At 40.1% G+C, this 21,718-nt stretch overlaps 1 protein-coding gene across 5 annotated transcripts; it reads left to right on the forward strand.

Annotated features, from left to right (window-relative positions):
• The first annotated feature begins 3,419 nt into the window (after positions 1-3,419).
• LOC121315684 (leucine-rich repeat-containing protein 73-like) lies at positions 3,420-19,387 on the forward strand. Of its 5 annotated transcripts, XR_005950303.1 has the most exons (8): positions 3,423-3,667; positions 4,480-4,762; positions 5,817-5,977; positions 11,050-11,172; positions 15,953-16,053; positions 17,210-17,408; positions 17,594-17,723; positions 19,203-19,387. XR_005950303.1 is itself a non-coding variant. In XM_041249989.1 (7 exons), the coding sequence occupies exons 2-7, from the start codon at positions 4,491-4,493 to the stop codon at positions 17,662-17,664; spliced, it is 927 nt and encodes a 308-aa protein (XP_041105923.1). In that variant the 5' UTR covers positions 3,423-3,667; positions 4,480-4,490; the 3' UTR covers positions 17,665-19,079. The 5 variants fall into 5 exon arrangements, 4 of the variants coding, with proteins under 4 accessions (XP_041105927.1, XP_041105926.1, XP_041105923.1 ...); XM_041249989.1 differs by lacking the exon at positions 19,203-19,387 and having other exon boundaries at positions 17,594-19,079; XM_041249993.1 differs by lacking the exons at positions 4,480-4,762; positions 19,203-19,387 and having other exon boundaries at positions 3,420-3,667; positions 17,594-19,079.
• The last annotated feature ends 2,331 nt before the right edge of the window (positions 19,388-21,718 follow it).

Genomic DNA, 21,718 nt, shown 5'->3' on the forward strand with positions numbered 1-21,718 from the left:
CATTTATATCCTGACACAAAGGGTCTTCAAAGCTTTTACTCCAGTCTTAAGTGTAATTTTTTTAAAGGAGAAATAACAATGTTTTTTTTATAAAATGAGAATCAAACTACTTGGGAGTTCTTAGGCTAGATTCTTAGACATTTGCTCCCAATTGTCATTAGAGTGTGTGTGTGTTTTTCACCACATAAACAACTGTCTTTTAGTGGCTTGTAATGTTACTTATTCAATGTCAATATTTGTAATAAAAAAATAATGGAAGTAAAAAGCTAAGAGTGGAGTTTAGCACAATGGAAATTACAGCTTTACTTATTTTCCATCTAAGGTTAAAGCATAAAAAATGATATTACTTAAAAATAAAAAATAAATGTTAACATGAAGCAAACCTTCACACTGTGCTGCCTTACACTATATAGTGGTCCCTTGGCTTGTACAATTATAGTCAAACATTTACACACCCCCGACAGAAAATTATAATTACTAGAAATTTCTTGAAAACAAAGAATTTTAGGAAAAGTCTTTTGTAGAAAAAGTTTTGCTTTTGTGGATGAGGGGGAAAAAAAAGGTACAAGAAATAGATGTCTACAATGATTTATTTCAGCAGTGTTTTTGCAAAACTCCAAAAATGCTAATTCAAAAGTATTCATACCCTTTAATGTTATGATGATAGTATTGTTTACAAGGTGCTAGATATATCAATATGATAATGCAGAACCTAATTCTAGAAAAGTCTAGAAAATGCTGGATTGTAGATGAACATTCATAGAGTATAAAAGGGTTAGGCATAGGACAATTGCTGTCATTACCAATAAGTCAATATGGGAAAAAGTAAAGATCTATCTCAGGACCTTTGGCAGAAAATTATTTATTGTCATAAAGCTGGAGAAAGATACAAGATTTACAAGCATTTGAGTATCCCAATTTCAAGAAGTACAAGACTCATGGTACTGTCACAACGCTCCCTCGGTCTGGAAGAAAAAAGGTTCTTTCACCAAGAACAAGTAGAAGAATTGTGAGGAAGGTTAATAACAATCTGAGATTGAAAGATAATCAGAGTGGGATTGGGGTTTCCATTTCAACCATAGGTCGAGTATTGCACGGTGAAGGTCTCAATGGTCACAGGCCAAAGAAAAAGCCACTCTTTTAAGAAAATGTCACATTTGCAAAACGGCATTTGAATGATGGATATGAGTTCTGTTCAAAGGTTTTGTGGAGTGATGAAACAAAAATCAAGCTATTTTGTCAAGCTGATAGTCGTTACATTTGAAGAAAGGGAAATACAGGGAAGTATTTTTACTTCCAACAAGAGTTGTCTGTTTTGTTTTTGCATGTTAACATTGAATTAAACCAAAGCTGAATATTAAATGTTGTCAAAAGGGGTAGATGTAAGTATAGGCGTAGTGGAAATAATTGTGGATGCAAAATTCAAATTGCATTGCGGCCAGGCAATCATTTTACAATGCAAATTACTCATTCGCAATTAAGATAATGAGGGACTCAATGAGCGCATCTGTCTATTTAGCGGCTGCACTTGCAGAATTAGGAGTACAGAGAGCTGTAGTCGTATGATGTTTGTGGCGCACGAAAATACAAGCCAAACAAACATGTCAGGAAGGGCAGCAAAGTCCTCTTGGTGCACAGAAAAGTTTTCTGAGAAGGAGCTGAGCGTCCTTACAGCTGAGGTCACTCAGCATGAAACGTATGGAAAAGCATCAGCCAACATCAATTATGCTACTATCCTTAGGAAATTATATGTATTGGCCTGCCCTTTCTAGCATGACATCCAGAAATTTCCCTAGCACTCTGGAAAAGGTGGATTGGGCTATCCCTCCAGACATTCCAAAAGTGGTCTGAAAGGAACCAGAGGCTAAGTGCAGAGAACACAGCACTTTCACATGTGCAGGGATAGCGGTCCCTAAATTGACGCTGGGTTCTAGCTAATCCCACAATTCAGATATTCGGTCTAGGAGGACCTGCGGACGGAAATGATAATGCTTTAGCATCGCATCCTACGGTATCCCAAACAAACTGACCCTGGTTTTGAATATGCAGGGTCTTCTTCATTTTGCCCTTGTCCTCCGAACTTGTTCCTGTCTCTCCTCAACAAGAGCCACGAATCACTGCATCAGGAAGTGAACCACAGAAGCCATCCTGAAGCCAGTGACAGGTCTCTGCTGGTGTGTGCTTTTATACAGCTCTTAGTTATTCGCTTCTACAATGTAAGAAGAGGTGTAAAATTTTTGGAGGGTCAGCAATTGCCTAGGTGAAAGGCAAAATGCTTGCATTACCTCATAAAGTTTCCGCCCGCTTAGTATCCAGATCCTGACTAATTCCATGTTCTTTTCTTCATTTTAATGCATTTAAATATATTTGTAATGGATTAATGAAAGCAAGTGCAGAACACCAGGTGAGCAGCATTCTTTACATGGGTAAAATCAGACTTTACTGCAGCTAAACACGATTTACGGCAGCATTATGGGGGTTTTGCGCCCACAAATCACTTTACATCTCCCACTAAGTCATATGTCACATGAATCATATTTATAGTCAGAATTCTATGATTACTGTATAATACATATTCATATATACAGTGTAACATTTGATTCCACTTAAATATGAGTGTAGTTTTTATGGTGATATAGAAGGATATTGTGGTAAAACCCTTGATCATTTATAGTAAAATATTCGTCAGACATAACTAAAGGCGTGTCTCGAGGTGCTATTCACATACATGTATACTTGTCTCAAGATGGCGTAAAACTTAACACACACAAAGCGAACAGTCTCCGTGCATCTGACTCAGTAAAAACAAAACAAGTTATCTTTCACAGCTCCAAACTCACACTCTACACACAGCCCCTCCCTCTACCAGGCTAACATACCCCTCTCATATTTGCTCCCCCAATCACAGGCATGCATCCCTGTCCCACCACCAATTATCTCTGAGCACCCACACAGTCCATCAATCCCCAAGGGCGCTCTCCTGCAAATGCATGTCTGTGATTAGCTGCAGTCCCATTCTGCGCGAAGGGAACCCTGGGATTTAATAAGCTGGGCAGGCTATGCGTGTGAGAGAATGTTCGAAGCAATTGTCGTCGCCCCCACACACCGCCTTGTCGTTACAGTATAAGCAATAAGCAATAATACAACAGTACAAGCAATAATAACTGGTTACATACACTACAATATTTCACACTTGGGGTACAGACAGATTGCTATAATCAAATCAATGCCAGGTTTATTTTTTTAGAATTATGTCGTGTGCATACCTGTATTTGGCAGTTAGCAAAGGGGCTAATCAAACATACAATATACAACACATCCAGTTAAAGGTATGTCTCCAACACTCTAGTCTTAGCTGGTCTGCTACTTACTGTAAGTCAAGTTACTGCTAAAACAGACTAAACTAATCGCGCCTGATTGCTTCAAAGCACGACTTGCTCCCTTGGTGCACTTGTTCGATCTATTGCTCTGACTTGCAGATCATCCTTTTTCAGGCAGGCAGACAGGCAGCGCTGGAACGAGCCAAACTCGCATACATAGCTAGACCTGACACCTGTAATATACTGGATAATAATCTATATGCTTAAGGCAGCCGCTGATGAAAGGGTAATCGTGCAGTCTATAGTTTCGGTGCAGATCACCTGCTGCTGATGAAGATTTCGTGGCTGTGAGAATTATTATTATTATTATTATTATTATTATTTATTATTATTATTATTATTTTTTAAATGCTGTGTGCTGCTAGAAAAATAAGAGTGACACTGACGCTGCTGTGTCCATAGTAACTGGCACCTGCAGAGGATGCAAACAAACATTGGCTTATTCTGCAAAGCTTTCAATGCTGTAAAACCGGAGCCAGCAAACTAAAACATGACATGAATGCTAAATGTTTACTGTATTTCTGGTAAAGATGTCGGGACGGCAAATAAATAAGATAGGGACACTGCAGAACGAAAGAAGACGCGTATTATTAAGACAACGGTGTATATTGATACGTTTCAATTATAATAATAACAGAAACATGATTTAGAGATAGATAATGTTAAGTTGCAGTAGTTTGCAACCTCTGAAATGCGTTTATTTCACGAAATATTCCAGAACAGTTGATGCAGCAGTTGTATTTTTTGTATTGATCGCAATTAGGAAAATAATCGCATTTATTTGTATTCATGTATGTAAATGAACATCTAGAATTCCAGCGCGGTGGCCTTTTAACTATTTTAAAACGAATTATTAATAATTATTAATAAATATCTAATTAATTCCCAATTTAAGCTTATAGATAGCCTATAAAAATTGACGCGTACTAATAGCGATATAAACAGTATTGCCCAATTATATATATAGGGATTAACGAGGCTCTGCTGCATTAATTAATTAATTAATTAATTAATTAAGATTTAGGAGGCTGTGCGCAGTTGATCTTTGGATGGGTGCTTTTACCGATCGCTCTTTACTTCATTTCCTCATTTAATATAGGACAGTGAAACATGCTGCCAGGCTCAATTCAGATCACAGGTGAAGCCCTTTCTGGAGCTGAGATTAAAGATATATGCGATAGTTTGAAGGAAAACAGCGTGAGGCTCCTGTCGGTGCGGGGTTGCCAGCTTTCTGATGGAGATTTCGGACGGGTGTGCAGCGGCGTAGCAGAGTGCCACACGCTGGCTCAACTGAACCTCAATCTGGGGGTTGTCTCCAACATCAGCAGGGTCAAACAGCTCGCCGAGGCGCTGACCTCCAACAGATCGGTCCACGCTTTATTGTGAGTTTACTGCATTTAAACAAATAAAATAAATAATCAATGCAGGTACGTCATGCGATTTATTAATGAACTAACACCGTTGGTCATTTATTTATTAATGTATTTCATTATTGTGTCATCCTTTTTTACATTGTGTTACCTAGCTATATTTAATTGACTGTTTAAAACTTGTTTGAGGACACATTTATATGATTCAAGTGTTATGACATGGTTTATTCTGTACAATTACATTTTCAATGTAGCCTTTTTATTTCCTATTCTATTTTTTATTTTAAAAGAAATTAAACATGAAAAAAAACTAAAATATACAGTGAAATTAAGATATACCAATACTGTAAAACAACCTTACTATTTGTTTTGTATTATAAACAGTAATATATGAGCTATAGTATATATATAAGCAGTTAAAGTTTGCAATGTATGTAGAACAAATAACCAAATACATGTCATTGTTAAAGTTACTGTGCCTTATAAACAAACAGTAAAATGTATTATACAGATAAAATAGCAAAATGTAAACAAATTAAAACAAAAACGCTTATTCAAGAACTAGAAAAAAAGGGAAATGCATAAAAAGCTACTGGGACTGAATTTGACTCAATTGTGCAAAGGTGAACACTTTGTAATCTTAAGCTTTAGAAATAAACATTTTGTGTATGGAGCCCACAAGCTTTAGGTAGTTGAGGATAGAGAATGTCCAGATACAAATGAAGGACAAACGAGAGGATTCGACTATAAATTAATCATATAGAGTATGAATGGCCTATCCCTAATGTCTTGATTTGCCTAATTGTCAGTCTGGGTGCAGTCTGGCATCATGTTAGTATTCTTGAGGTCACGCTGAGCTACAAATTAGTTTGTAATCTTTTATATATATATATAAATAATTTTTTTTTCATTATTATGGTTTTGGAAAGTTGACAGTTTGTTATTCATTTGTTCATGGTTTTTTTTTTTTTATGAATCTTTCTTTAAACAAAGCACATTGAGGACAGGGGCAGTGCAAGTACAACAGATAAAGATTTAAAGGTGGAAGTTTGTGTTTCCACTGCAGTCTTCATGGAAGCCCCCTGACTGACGAGGGGCTGGCCTGTCTGAACCCGTCGCTGTCCACTCACCCCTCCCTTGTCTCACTGGACCTCGGAGACTGCATGCTGGGGGATGAAGGGCTCCAGCTCATCTGCGGGATGCTGCCACCAGATGGAGCCAAATCAGGTAAATGGGGGAACACCTCTCACGAGCACGGACAGAAAAGCACTCTGGTCACTTTTCATTGAGATCCGGGTAAAACAGACACATGAGGGTCATTGATGAGACCAATTTAGAGTTGATTTCCCCCGGGTTAACAAGAAGTTTGGTTGTGTAGTGTTACTAATCCATAACTTTAAATGTTTCATCATACTATACAGAGTGTAGCAGGGTGAATAAAAAACTTAGAATCTGAGCCAAATGTTATGCCAGGAAGTCGGGGTCTTCATGTTTCTTTGTGTAATGTGCTGCTTGTTGCCAAATGTCTTGTTTTTGCAGATTTTCCAATAGAACATGTTAAAACCGAATAGCAAACTGTTAAGCTACCGACTTGTAGCCTGTGTGACAGGAAAGGATCTCGCTATACAAGCCCTTTTTTGCTCATTATGAAAAAAAAGAAAATGGATTTTCATTGCTCATTTTTGCTCATTTTGCTCATTTTTGCTGAAAAAAAAAATACTGTCAAAAGTGGATAGTAAGTGAAGAATGAGAGAAAATGATGTCAGCATTGCGATTTTGCAGATAGCGGATATGCTTGTGTTGTACTGTATCACACAGCATTGTGTTTCCAAGACACCTTGGACTGATTAGGTTTCACAGCTGCAATGCGAAGCAGTCTGAAATCTGAGTGCTGAAACAAATGCAGACGGTAAATTTGGTACCAACCCGAATACCATGTCCGTGGAACACCCATCTGAATGCTTTGTTTTTATTCTATAGAAGTATTATCAAGAAAACCGTGTGTGGCGGGGGCTTATTGTTATTCGCTAAGTAAACCAAAAGCTCGACCACGCCACATCTTAAATTTGCCAGGAGCAAGAGGAGTCCCGAAGTACCAATTTCATAATGGTAACTGCACTGTTAACAATTAAGTTCAATGCAGAAAGGTAGATCCCCCAAAGAGATAAAGCAAGGTTCTCTACTTAAGCCCTTCTCAAATAAATGAAAACCAAGAGGCAGGTATAAGATATAAAAATACAAAGAATATTTATTAAAAGGCTTCCAGTATCATTAGGTACTAAGCTCACACCATAGACTTATACATGGGTTAAATATCCCTGTTCGGTAACCTTGCTACTAATCACAATGTTTGGGTCTCCAACACTAAGGGTACAAACCAAATGCAAAGTTCACACCACTGTACGTTGGGGCAGCCAAGCCTCACAAGTACCCACATTGATTACATGCACATAAACTAGTCCTCTCTATTTTAACCAATTCTGGAGAAACTAGTAAACCAGCTGTGGTTCTAAAAAGAAATCCACAGGAAACACTGACTCAACCTGTGGGCATGTGACTGGCACTGTTAATAGGGTACCTGCCGCAATGGGCACTGGCTCCTGCCCTTGAACTTTCAGCTTTCCTCTGGTCTACGGAACACAGAGCCACCAACCTCTGCACTACTGTGGGGCACACAGGAGCGGCAGTGCCAGAGCCTAAATTACCCCTCCTGACATATTGGTCATAATGTCAGAGGGTGCTAGTTTTCCGCCGGCTGTGGTGGTGCATTTAACCCACCCTTCACTGTGTCAGCGTTCTCGTTATTATTACTTGGTGGTGCTGTCGGGCTCTGCCTACAATGCCGGGCGATATGACCCACCTTCTTACATCGCATACATATGGGTTGCCCGCTAGCGGTATACTGGTACTAGTCTAGGCCTCTACTTCCAATCTCCGAACTAATGAATCCAATTGGGTCTGTTGTTTAATGAACAGTTCTCTTATCTCGCCAAGCTCTGGTCGGCTAGACTGGGAGACAGTCGCAGCCACACTAATTACACTGGCTTCAGATTTGCAAGAACGAGGGGCTACCCTTCTTGATTTCTGACGCCCTGTGGCAAAGTGGTTTATTGTGTACAGGTGCAGAGGTGATGCAGTGCAGGAATAAAACAGACAGAGATTGTAATCTGGTATAGAAAAGTGCTTTCTTTATTTTTAATCCAGGTCTGGTGATCAAAACAATGATCCCTGGCAATACACAGCAACGTGTAATGCACGGGGTAAATAATAATGGCTTTGCAGTCCCAAACAAATACAGGTATCTCTCCCACAGTATACAAACACTGTCACCAGTCCTGGGTGCGTGCTGTAGAGCTCGTGGTGGGTGATATAGTTTAATGTGTGACAATAGTGTAGTGCTGTTTCGTGTTTTGATGCTGGCCTTTAGCGACAGCTCCGGAACGTATTAACCGTGTATGAAAACACAAGTAACAGCTAGACAAGACAAACAAACACTCACGATATTTCACAATTACTGCAGGGGTAACCAAAGCGAAGGAACAGATTATGATTCTCCATCCCCCTTATATGCTGTCGTGCATTACCCCTTGGTAATCAAGTGTAGCTGCCTTTACAATCTGCAGTCAGCTGCTACGTTGTTTCCCTTCCGGGTCAATACGTTCTTGCAACGGAGTCTCTCCGCCTTCCAGACTGATTGACTTCCTGACCCGGGGAAAGAACTGTCAAGCCAGCCAGTCCAAAGAAGATTCATTGTATTTCTGTCACACGCCCATATTCACCTTCCTCGTACATTTTCCGCAAACTGATCTCTCAAAACAGTTTCTGAATTAGGCATACCAGCTAAATTTGTGCGAACAGTTACCTCCATTAGAGACATTAATGCATGGGAGAATTCTCTTAACCCTTAGTGGTCCATTTATTTCATTGCTTGCCAGGCGTGTCAGGTCCAATTTATTTTCACACGCGCTGTTTATTTTACATGCGCTGTTTAAAATATTTTTTTAAAGTAAAACAGGTTTAAAAGTCCCTTCTATAGCAAAAGGACACAATACTACATCTCCAGCCAAGCCCCACCCCTTGTTCATATATATTTCACATACCTCTTTTATAGACCTGCATACTCATAAATCCTCTCCTGATCGCTCGTTTTATCACCAAACTTCTCAATAATATGATCCAAGTCATTATTTTTATTACTATAACATCTGAAAAAAATCTGCAAATGTCTGATATTCTTTGAGCACTGGATGCGGAAGCAGCTATCTCCTTTGTTTGTGTCCATGTTATCTCTGTGGTGCAGGGGCTATGTGTATTGCTCAAATATACGACTCTTTTTTTTTTTCGGCTTAATTCAGCTCCTATCGGTCTCACTTGGCCATTAAAAGGTTTTCTCAGCTTTTTCCGGAGGAAAAACAACTAGAGACGTACTTGACATCTTTTTGATGATGTCGGAAAGGGTCCGACATCGGACTGGAAAGGGAAAATTGTAATGTTGGACCTGGTCTGACGTAGGACCGCAATGGGTTAAAGTTTCTCCCTCACAATGCTTCCTTTCAAAAAACTGTCTCGGAGACCCACCTATGACTGTGAGCACCCATATAGCTCTAATGAAATTTCAAAAATCTTATCTGGGTTCTCTCTGTCCCGTTTGGGCCTAAATTTGATTTCAGAGTGAGCTTCCCCCTCTAAATGGTCATAGATAAATAGGGCTTGTTCACAAACAGACACATGCCTCATGCCGACACTGGCACGTGTCTCCTCATCCCAGTCTTCTACAGACAGGGAACCAGAGGACGGCAGTCCTGAAAACTTAGGACACTATCTCACTCTAGGGGCAGAGTATACACTATACGCTCTACTGGACGACCGTACACTGCTTTCAAGGGCTGCTGCAGCCCCAACATCATTAGCCAACCTGTCATTTTCTACTCTCATTAACTGCAACTGTTCACTCAAACTCCATGTCGTTAGACATCTAAAACTACTGAGGGAGAGGCACCAGCAACCAAGCTTTCCCTTCCCGGTGTAAACTCGATACGGTCCATTCGTCTGTAAAAAGAAAACAGTTAAAATACAAACAAAATATATCTATTCCCCTTGTGGATTATCTCTTGATTGCAAACCAGGCCCGTTGCTTGTAGAATCTAAGCAATGGTCCTGGTTCTTTCCCAACGTGTTGTGCCAACCACTGTTTCTTACAACAATTAAACAAATAAAGAATATACTTCAAAACAGAAAAAAATATATATATATATATATATATATATATATATATATATATATACACACACACACACACACACATAAAAGACAAATAAGTCATGGCTGCCTACAAGAAACAAAACACACAGACCCTAAAGGAAAGCTTGTCCAACACAGCTGAAGTGAGTGGCTTTTATTTGGTCCGAGAATTAATTAATCAATGAACACTAATTAGTGTTCTATTACCTTCAGGTGCGTGTATGTTTCGTCCCACCAGCTACACGTGTATGAAATAAGTGGTTAAAAATACTGTAATGTGTATGCATTGTGCCCTCTCATTATTGCTGAGGGAATTCAATTAGTAAAGGGCCCTGCTATGTATTACATAACTTATGTGCATAATAAGATTGCTGTCAACGTGAATGAATCTGAACAGGGAATTACAAAAAAGTTCAATAATAAGAGCATTAGAAATCTCAAACATCTCAGCCCTGTGGTGTCTTGTCGAGCCTGGTCTAACAGGCTCATTAAATTGAAAGAAAAAGTCAGTCTGACGATATGAGCTCCCTGCGTCGCTTTTCATGTGGGTCTTTATGGGATTTTTAAAGAAACCGATGAAAGTCAATGAGAGGATGCTGCACACACACAGCAGGAGGCTCTGGCTTGAGCGGCATGAGGAACCATCTTATTTTACAGTAGGCTTTCATCTTACAAAATGGGGGAGGAGAACATATCGTTTCAAATAAAGTACTGTAAAAGTAGTGTTGTTTCAAACTCCATGACAGGAGTTTTGGACAGGGCATCTTATCGGAAGATGAAATCCTCAGCCATGTACAAAGACAGTACCACTGTGCCATATTTGATCAGCTCGAGGTGTTGGTCGTAGTGTCATTGCTGTGATCCTTCAGTGGTTCTACAAGGGTTCATTCAGGGTCTAGCACTGGTATTAATAAGGTTGCGCAGTGTTTTTCACATTTTTTTGGTAAGGACTGTCTGAGTTTAGCTCTCCAGAGCTGCAGTACTCATCATATTGCCATAGGACCAATTCTGGCCAAACTGTTGCTAAGAGTGAGGACACCATTCTATCTCTTCCGTAGGACTGAAGGAGTTGACCCTGAGCGCAAACCCTGCCGTCACTTCCAAAGGCTGGGCTCGGCTGGCCATTGCTGTAGCCCACAGCTCCCAGCTGCGGGTTTTAAACCTGGACTACAACCCCTTAGGTAAGAGGATGACACAGGAGAGCTTCCTTCTGCAGACTGTGATCTCTAGTAACAAGCTAACGGGTAGTCCTGCACCACACACACACTATGGGCTGGCAGCTGGGAGAATGACTTGCTCAGAGGTATGGCAATGAATCGTGAGCAGTGAGCATATAAAGCTTGGTTACCAGTTTGAATCCACCAACACTGGGTGCTTGGTTACCAGTTTGAATCCACCAACACTGGGAGTGGACAGGTGTTCACTTCCAAAAAACACCATCACACTCGTAGGGTACGTTGTCGGGCAGTAACATTCTCATGATTATTGTAGGACTATTAAGAGATATTCAGGTATGTTTGGCGTAAGCATTATACATTCCCAAAATCCGGTATCGAAATAATAAAGCTTGAGTCATTTTAATGTAAAATGGGTGCAGTGTGTGGAGTAGTATGCGAACATCTGACAGTGTATGCTGGGAAAGGGGGTCCTGATTTTAACCCTTCCTTATGCCAATATGTGTGCAATCGCCCAGGCCTGGCCTCGATTATGCATACTGGAAATGAGTGTGTCCATGTGTTCCTGTATACACCTGTTTTCTATATACATTGCTGAATATCCCCTACCTGGACTAGATTTGTGGGTTTATAGTCAATTCTCACAGATTCTCTTCAGGAACTACTAGCTGTTGGCTACTTCTTTACCCCACTATATCCTCGTGCTAACGTTCAAAAAGTCCTTCATTTACAGCATAGACCAGGGATCAAATCCGCCCCCTTACTTGGACATCTAATTTATCCAAGCAGGGACAGGTCTAATAAGAGCTGCAGACAGTAATGATGAAGAATGTGGACAGGTATCACAGATTTTAGGCCAGCGAAGTACTTTAATATTTATCCTTCTAAAAGGAGGAGAGCTGAAAGATGGCAGTACACTAATGTGGGAATTAATCTTCATCCTGTGCGTGGATTAACAGATTACTTCCTTGTTTCTGAGTTGAGCAGTGCATACAGATGCTCTACATTTTTTTTTTAACTGCATCATGGTTTATCAAAAAGGCATGTGGGAGACGCTGAAAAGATGTGGCAGAAGATTCTGTGGTGCGATGAAACAAAAATTGAACTATCTGGCCTAAATGCAAAGCGTTTTATATGGTGAAAACCCAACACAGCACATCACCCAGGTAACACCATCCCCACTGTGAAGCATGGTGGTGGCAGCATCATGCCATGGGGATGCTTTTCATCGGCAGGGACTGGGAAGCTTGTCAGGGTAGAGGGTAAAATGGATGGAGCTAAATACAGGCAAATCCTTGAGGAAAACCTGCTTTAGTCTGCAAAAGACCTAAGAGTGGGATGGAGATTAACCTTTCAGCAGGATAATGACCCCAAGCACACAGCCAAAGCGACACTGGGGTGGCTTAAAAACAAGAAAGTGAATGTCCTAGAGTGGCCCAGTCAAAGCACGGACTTGAATCCTATTGAGAATCTGTGGCAAGACTTGAAGATTGCTGTCCACCAATGATCCCCATTCAACTTGACAGAGCTTGAACAATTTTGCAAAGAAGAATGGGTGAATATTACACGATCAGGATGTGCAAACCTGGTAGAGACTTGCCCCAAAAGACTCACGGCTGTAATTGCTGCCAAAGGTGGTTCTACCAAGTATTGACTCAGGAGGGTGAATACTTACCTAACCTTTTTTATTTTTTTTTCATAAACACTTGTTTCACGATAAAGTGTTCAGTAGATTGTGTAAATCAAAGGGAAAAAAAAAATCTCATTTAAATGCATCAAGATTTCAGGTTGTAACACAACAAACTGTGAAAATGACACACACACCATATTAAACCATCCCTGTAAAGTAAAGAAGGGTGTGTGATGGAATAAAGACCACAGTACCAATAGGAATATGCTGATGCGTGACAGTTTTAAGCTGGACACGCAAACAAATAAGCCACCAACACATCTGACTATTTAAAAGCTATTTATGTACAGTAGCTCTAAACCGTAGGCTTTTGGTTTCCATGCAAACAGTAACAGAAAACAACCCCTGTTTGCTGTTTTAAAAGGTGAATGTACCCATACATTTACAATCTATTCCATTATTCATACAAAAGCTTTTAAAAAGAGCTGCGTAGAATGGATTGTTCTGTGTAGATTGATGCCCCTAAAATATATAAACTGTAGTATTTCTGTGAAGGAAAAAACAAGTAGCATTTTCATCTTGAAACACAAGCTCACCAGTATGTATTCCCACACCCTAGAGTGAAGTTATATTAAATTACTGAAAGTTAGACTGAGGGGCAGCTCTAGAAATAAGTACTGGTGGGGGCTTAGCCTGTGGTGAGTGGAGCCAAGGAGAACATTTGGGGTTAATAAGCTCTGACAACTCAGAGCAATCTCCCTTTTTCTAGATTTTGTAGCAGTTATCTCTAAAATCATTATCATGACTGAGCTATAGTATAAATACATACATTGCTAATACAGCTTATCCTGTATGTTGTGCTATATTAGTTGTGAGTGTTTATATGAGAGAGCTTTAACACATGCTAAGTTATTCCACAAAAGGTACACAGCAGAAATAAAGACGGTATTTGTTTTACAAGTGAATTAATTATATTAACTTATCAAACCAAAATTAAATGAGGAATAAAACAAATTTGTTGTGTTAGTGCTACCTTCATACTGTCCCTTTGGCAGAAAAATAAACTGTCTAAGCTCTTTGCTTCTGCATTTTCAATTGAGATGCAATGTATATTACATTATTAATATACATTTTATATATATATTACACACACCAGGCCTTAGGACAGAAAGCCCATGGTTCTAGGATTTTCACAGCAGTAACGCAGTTCTAGCATGATGTCAAACTGTGTGTTGTATTACCGGTTATCTAAAAAGAATGGGAAAACAGCTGCTAGCTTCAGAATTCTCTTGGAGCATGCATCTACTCTCACACATTGAAGTAGGGCACTCGTTTTTTGCAACTTCTAAATTTAGCATAGGCTTATCTGATGTATTGCACTTAAGGTTGTCAGTCTATGTTACATTTTCTTTAAAGGGTTGTTTACCATTTAAACTATATACATTTTCACAAGTTGACTTAATTTTGTGTCTGTAATTATCATATTAATATTGTAGCGTTTCAGCAAGAAAGGCAGAAAACAGGAGAGACACTTACTCCTTTTCAAAGCTTTATTCGGCACCTATATCTCCACACAACTCTGTCAGGTTCTCAGGTTACACACACAGGAACCATGGCAACCAGAACCAGAACAACCCTAAAATGGTGGGGCAGTGCCTTCGTATAACTTTAGTTCCGCCCGTTTATTCTAGTAGGGTACAGGAGCTTACACATCTCGTTGGTCCTCAGCCGCACACTTCAGGCCAATGGGAACACACAGAGCACATGCGCGGGCGCGCGCGCACACACACACAGTGACTCGCAGACAAGACCAATCACAGGGAAGACACAGACCATGCCCACGTGCAGGCCAGGATTACAGACACAGACGAGGTAAACAAAACAAGTGGCGGGAAATACAGAGCGGGAAGGGAACACAAACAGCTCCGTGATTTACAAAATGTTTAGTAATAAATGCACTGTATTATAGGGATCATAACGTGATTTGCGCTTTATTTTTATTTTGTTATCATTAATCGTGCATTGTAAACCACTGTAATTTAATATTGATGTAAAAACATTAATTAAAAACAAAAAGTATAATAGTTTAACGATCTGTTATTTGTGTTGTACTGTAATTCCCATTGTAATTAAGATTTTGATCCCTCTGTAGACTCAAGAAGGCATTTTCATGTTTGACGTTTAACCCTTGCCACACAGACATGCCTGTGTCAGCACTGTGTTCACTTTGGAAGTGACTTTGCTTCATTTGCCAGGTTAAGATGCAGAGTGCAGTGCAGATGCATCTTCCCAGCATGCTGTGTGGAAATACCCTGACTGTACGAGACCTTGCAGCAGTAACGCTGCAATTGAAAGAGCCATCTTAATCAGTTTCCATGACACCGGGTTCTGTGTTACATCAAAGAGAGCGATGTTAGCGCTGTAGGTCTTTAATGATCACTGCTCTGTGAATCGATTTACCTCTCAGTGTAGTCACAGAAAGCAGCATACCAGCATTATGTGTTCCTTAGATTGATGATTTGTTTTGCAAAGCCGAAGTCATATTAGCGAGCTAGCTTCCTGGGTTTTTAAAATATATTTACATACTTAAATTGTAAATACCAGCATACAAACACTGTACACCTTCTGAGCTGTGAGAGAGCTTCAAAAAAAATCATTGATTTGCTGCTACATGTAGAATCAGAAGAGTGCAAATCTGTCTTACAGGGTAGGTTACATGAGAGAGCATGCAAATAAAAAAAAAAACCCATAACCTTCATGATAAACTATGGAAGACTAAGTAGACACCAATGACGTTTTAGTTTTTTTGTGTGTAAAAGCCAATATGGGGATGCTGCAGAGTTAAGAACAGGTTTGCCTTTCCTGTCTGTATTAGAAAGTCTACTTGAAAATGTAACTATATTGCAGAATACTGTGTATGCAGTAGTGAAATTCAGCACAGCGAGAAACACCACGGTACCTGCAGTAATTAGTGATATACTAAAATGGGTAACCGTTTAGAGTCTGAAGCAGCAGTAAACGCCATCAGGCACACAGTTCTAGGTTTAATTGGAAAGTGTGTTTTAAAAAGGGATAAGATCCAGGTCTGCAGTATAACATAACTGAATATTGTATGGTACAATATGCCAAGGGTTTCCTGTTCATGTTGCTCTATAGGAGACCAGATGGCCGGGATGCTGGCTGTTGCCGTGGCGTCAAGCCGGACACTGGAGGTTTTAGATCTTGAGGGAACAGGTCTCACCAACCAGTCTGCACAGGTCAGCACTACTGTGGCTTTTACTGTCTGGGTTAGTGGCCTGTCTAGGTGTAACAGATTAATAGTGTGTATATTCAAAACAAGTTAGTGTAACACCTTCTTTGGAATTAACCAAGTTGCTACCAGAAGATGGTGCTGTGGGCTTTATTTTCAAATAATTTCCACAGACCTTGTTTTGGGCTGTGTGCACTTCGCAGGGGGGCATCCAAGAATTAAGTCTAATCCTGATCCAGCATTGTGTGTGGGCGAGTGAGGTCCCCGTGACTGTTTTTACTTGGAAATCCTGGCAGTTTCAGTTTTTCTTCATTGGAGTACAATTTTCATAAATCTGGATGTTCGTTTTAGAAAGTTTGAACCTGTGTAACACACTTGCACGTTGTCAGATTGCCGGGTTTATTGGTGCTACCTGGTCTGTTGTCAGAACAGTCTGTCCCAACACTGCAGGAATATTTTTACCTGGCAGAAACAAATGAGTTTGTGAGCAGAGTTCCCCTGTCTAGAGCCACGGCACTTCGACAATACAATGTCATCTCTGTCAAAACCACTGGCAGCTATCCTACCAGGGTTTGTATCGATAACACAGTGTGTTTTACTGGGTTTTTTTAATCGGCCCAATGCACAGTGGAAGCAGAGGGACAGTAGGACTAGGAAATCGGAAACTGAGGTTTCCACCAGTAGACGAGTGGAGCCTCAGAATAACAATTCACAGGGGTCTCCAAGTGGCTCACCTGGTAAAAGCACAGCCGTGTGGTGTGCTGGGTGAGTCATACAGTCAGGGGAGCGCAGGTTCGCGTCCTGGCTGTGCGAAGTCGCCGGTCTTTGCTCGAGATTCCGGAGAGAGCAAGGGATTGGCTTTGGCACCTAGTGAACTCAGGCTGACACCTGCAGGGCTGGCCTTTCTCATCCAAACGCTGGTAGCTCACTGACATCCACTCTCAAGTTCCTGGGTGAGGAAGTGGAAGCTGGCTTGGTTGTGGGATCGGAGGACGCCCACTGAATCTTCAGTTCTCCTGAGCTATGTGGGGAATTGCAGCGATGAGGGGAAAATTATTGGACATTCTAAATTGGGGAGAAAATCGGGAGTAAAATAATTGGGCACTCTAAATAAAAAAAAAAAAATTAAAAAATAACAGTGAACAGATGTTTGTTTTCCTCAGATCTTCCTGGACATGGTGCAGAACTACCCAACGTGCCTGCGGATGCTGATCCTGGCTGAGAACAACATCAGCACAGAGCTGCAGCAGCAGATCTCAGACCTGCTGTCCGAGGGGGAGGAGGACGACGACAAGGAGGAGGAGGCGCTGGGGGGTGCTGGGAGCAGGGAGAGGGAGAAGACCATCTGGGTCTCCCAAAACAGTAAGGAACCAGGCCTGCATGGTTCTTCAACCTCATCTTCTCACTGTGCAATGGGAAGTCAGACACATTTTTTGGCGCAGGGGTTAGGCAGGGTGGTGTATTGTGATAAATCCTGGGCAGCTGTACTACTGGATGATCTGTGAAATCTTATCACTTTTTTTTTTTTAAACTATCTTCTCTCCCAGATTCAAGTTCACACTTGGTCTTGGTGACGTCAGGACTCGGAGACAACCTATTGGCCGAAACGGAGATGTAACCCTGGAATCCTCTCTCCCTACTGCAGCGTAGCCTGTCACAGGATGCAGTCAGCTGATGGTGAACAACCAATCACTTTGCATGGTCTTTTAGCACTTGTATATAGAGTTAGACAAACGTTATAAAAAGGCACAGGTTTTGATTGAACACACAGGATCAATTGCAACAAACTTGTAGATTTAGTATGGAGCTGCGGACTAAGTTGCAGACTAGCTAATATGGTACTCTCTCTGGATCATCCCCAGCTGTGTACTAACTTGCAATGAAAGAAGATGAGGAACAAAGCTGGGGACTAGCTGATCCCCAGCTTTAGTGCAGAGCTCAGTAGTAAGTTCTTTATTGTATTGTGCTACCAAACAGGAACTGAAGGGGGAGCTCAAAATTTGAGTGATTGGTTCCAGCTAAATATATTTTCAGTGTTATTTTTTTGTTAAGATCAAAATCTTTTTTTTTTTTTTTTTTTTAAGAAACCGAAGATCTTTTATTTTTTTTAATTAAAAAATGTTGAACTTAAGAATTATGTATGGAAATGTATTTACGCACGAAAGTAAATGCTAAGTCTGAATTGCATAAAAATATTTTCCCATTTTCTTAAACCAAATTCACATGTATAAATCAAACTTTCCTAAAACACCACTAAAATTAATTAAGCTGCATTGGAGGGCAACCTAAACTAAATGTATTCGTTTATTGGACCAAAGGTGTATTGTAGACAGGGCCATATAACCAGAGCTGCCATTCTTTATATATACTGTGTAAGACTGATTGATATTTACTATTCAACCTCCAAATCTATGTTACACGGCAAACTAACAGAGAAAATACTTTACCAGAATTTTTACATGAGCATCAGCATTTATAATGCGAAAAAACCCAACCTAGAACACAAGCTCAGTGTCTGTTAGCTCGTTACAGCCATGATTGTAGTCCTTTTTCCATCCAACTTTTAAGCTCGGTAAAACTTATACGAATACGAAGAAACACAATTACTGAACGAATACGATGTTGTCTCTGCACTTGATTTGTTTACGTTTTAAGTTCAAAGTTTCTACCCATTAGTTTCAATTAAAAAAAAGAAACTAATATATACATAATTGTTATTAAACTATACTTCTGAAATAATGAATTTGTTTTCTACAAACAGGTAGTGTGCTCCCTGACTATTTTAGGGAATCCTTCCGAATCATATTATCCATCAATTCAAATCATGTGATTAACACTATCCCAATGGACGGTGTCCCCGTATATAAACCAATCAGTATTAGTATTTTTTTTATTTTTTCGTGTCACTGCCAAAAATGCACTGATTTGCCTGACAATCACACAGGAAAATCTTATTGAATGTGTCACCTTTTGCTAAAGTTATTCATTTTAAATAAATTACTCCACCCCCCCCCCCCCCCCCCCCAATTTGTAAGTGAGAACTGTCTGTATTATTTTGTATGATTTCAGATGTACGCAATAACACAAACTGAGAAATAATGTTGGAATTTGTTCATCTTTTTATTCAGTAATTATTTTCTCCCATTTCAAAAGCAGGCGTTTGATTGGCTGATCTGACGCCACTAGTCTCCTCAAGTCTCCATTGGTGCACCATGCAGTGGCTTGACGCCTAGTCTCCTGAAACCAAGTTCCAAGCAACAAAGTGGCTGTGTTCCCTCAGCTTTAAAATGAAGATAAACAAACGAAATGTTTAATTACGTGTCTTTTTTTCTTAATAAGAGCATCCATATATATATATATATATATATATATATATATATATATATATATATATATATATATATATATATATATATATATATATATAATAGGTATCTAAGTTCATATTACACACACATGTTTACAGTGGCATATTGTGTGTGTATATTATTTGCCATTTCTTTTGGGCATTATTTGCCATTTCTTTGTAACATTACTGTGATCTCAGGCTGTAGGCCTATACATATTGGACTACCAGGGTATTGAAACTTCGCTACACACAGACACGTTCGCTTCTCATTGGTCAGTTTCCCTAGTTACGCCGTGTGTAGCTCCAGAATTGGATCAAGATTACGTTTCAGTGGCACTTGATCTAGATCTGCTTAGTATAACACCTTCTTATGATCCGACTCCAGTGAATTCGGATCAGATCCCGTAGTACAGCCCCTGGAGCAGCGGGTAGTCCAGTACTGAATATTATTAATGGATGATTCGGTACTGTACATATTCAAAGATTAAACGAAGAAACCAATCTTAACGGATTTATTTCAGAAGCCAACTCTAGGTAAGAATGCTTAGTGATTGTATTTCTTATATTAAATTTAGTGTTTCTGCTGACAGACCTGTGTGATGTTTCGCTGCAATACGTTTTAATAAGTCAATGTTTGTTTGTTTGTTTGTTTGTTTTTTATTAGTAGTCGGCAGTTGTTTTTATCATGAAATGGGTCACGAAATCCAAATCCAAGGCGAGTCGCTGGGTAAAAAGAGTTTGCGACTTCTATTGCTTTGACGTTTGCATTGATAGTCTCCAGGCTTTATAAGATGATAACTTTCACCTTTGTAACATATATTATACAGGATATGCAGATTTACAAAAAAAAATTGCCTCAGTAAAAATCTATTCCTAGCTACGCACCTACACACGTCTTTAGTCTACAGAAATTGCTGGGCTAACTTAGTAATGTGTTTTTAGTATCCTCTAGAGGGCAGCATCAGTTACTTTGAGTTTGTTGCAATTGAGAACATTTTAATACACAGCTGGGACTATCTTGAGCTACTTAGTCTGTTAAAGATTTGTAGTAACCTGCGTTCTAGTTTAGTGAACTTAGTTAAAAGTTAACTATTTATTTGAAAGATGCACAGGCTATTAAAATAGAAAGCTGTGTAATGGGGTTATATTAAACTCCATTAATAATGCTGTAAAGGAAGTGCACTTTGCCCCTGTTTATACTGGATGTAAAAAAAAAAAAAAAAAAAAAAAAAAAAAAGGGGGGGACAAACTTTGTCTGAAATACAGACATACAGTGTATACTGTGTATTTTTGTGATTAACAAGGTGGTGAAGGTAAAACGGAGTCTGAATAAACATATTTACACCTTAAGAAACATTTTTTGTGTGATTATTTCAAAGCAAAACCATCAGTATGTTAGTGTTCATTGGAATACTGGAGCGCATCCGTCGTCTGTCCAGGTGCTGCTTTTGCCAGTTGGCAGCTCGCTTTGTATTTTTATTTATTTATTTATTTTTAAATTTAATTGTCGCCAATTTTTTACCCCGGTTTTCTCCCCAATTTAGTGTGCCCAATTATTATCTGTCCTCGGCTCACCCCTCGCAACTCCCCCGCTGACTCCGGAAACGGCGGCTAGAACATGCGTGGTCCGAAGCGCGCTCCTGCCAATCCATCATTTTACACACTGCGGATCCACAGCAATGCCGCCAGACCTATAGTGCCGGAGGACAACACAGATCTGGTGGCTCCACTGCAAAATCACAGGTGCCCTATCGGCCACAGGGGTCGCTGACGTGACCTAAGCCCTCCCTACCCATGCAGCGCTCGGCTAATTGTGCGCCACCCCTTAGGAACCCCGGTCATGGTCGTCTGTGACATAGTCTGGATTCAAACTTGTGAGCTCCAGACTATAGGGCACATCCTGCACTCCCCCGCAGTGCACCATCCGCTTTGTATTTTTGACACTGGAAGGTTGATCCTGCTAGGGCCCAAACAGATGCTACCTGTTGCATTAAGGGCTAATCCCCTCACCTCAGCAAAGCCAAGCAATTGTTAGCAGATAGCTACAGTCTATTAGTTTACAGCAATATATTTATCTGGAATGAAGACATTTTACATTGATTGCGCCTTGTCTTTATCCCGTGCTGTCAGTAAATGTGAACCACACTAATTGATACACTACAGAGGGGCCCTGAATGCTGAAGAAACATTTCAGACCACGGTCCTTTGTCCAGTTGTAGTCTGTACTCTTGGAGGAAGGGACCCCAATCCCACAAGATTTCAGGCATCCTACACTGTGTTTCCGGTACACAATGTTCCTGTTCTCACGTGCATGCTTAGATGG

Source organism: Polyodon spathula, chromosome 5 (genome assembly GCF_017654505.1).
Source record: "Polyodon spathula isolate WHYD16114869_AA chromosome 5, ASM1765450v1, whole genome shotgun sequence".
Classification (NCBI taxonomy): Eukaryota; Metazoa; Chordata; class Actinopteri; order Acipenseriformes; family Polyodontidae; genus Polyodon; species Polyodon spathula.

What these genes read in the sequence shown, in the direction of transcription:
- LOC121315684 (XM_041249989.1), top strand. Translation starts at nt 4,491, where the DNA reads ATGCTGCCAGGCTCAATTCAGATCACAGGTGAAGCCCTTTCTGGAGCT. An exon ending in CCTGGACTACAACCCCTTAG is followed by an intron (nt 11,173 to 15,952) that starts GTAAGAGGATGA and finishes GTTGCTCTATAG; the next exon opens with GAGACCAGATGGCCGGGATG. An exon ending in TCACCAACCAGTCTGCACAG is followed by an intron (nt 16,054 to 17,209) that starts GTCAGCACTACT and finishes TGTTTTCCTCAG; the next exon opens with ATCTTCCTGGACATGGTGCA.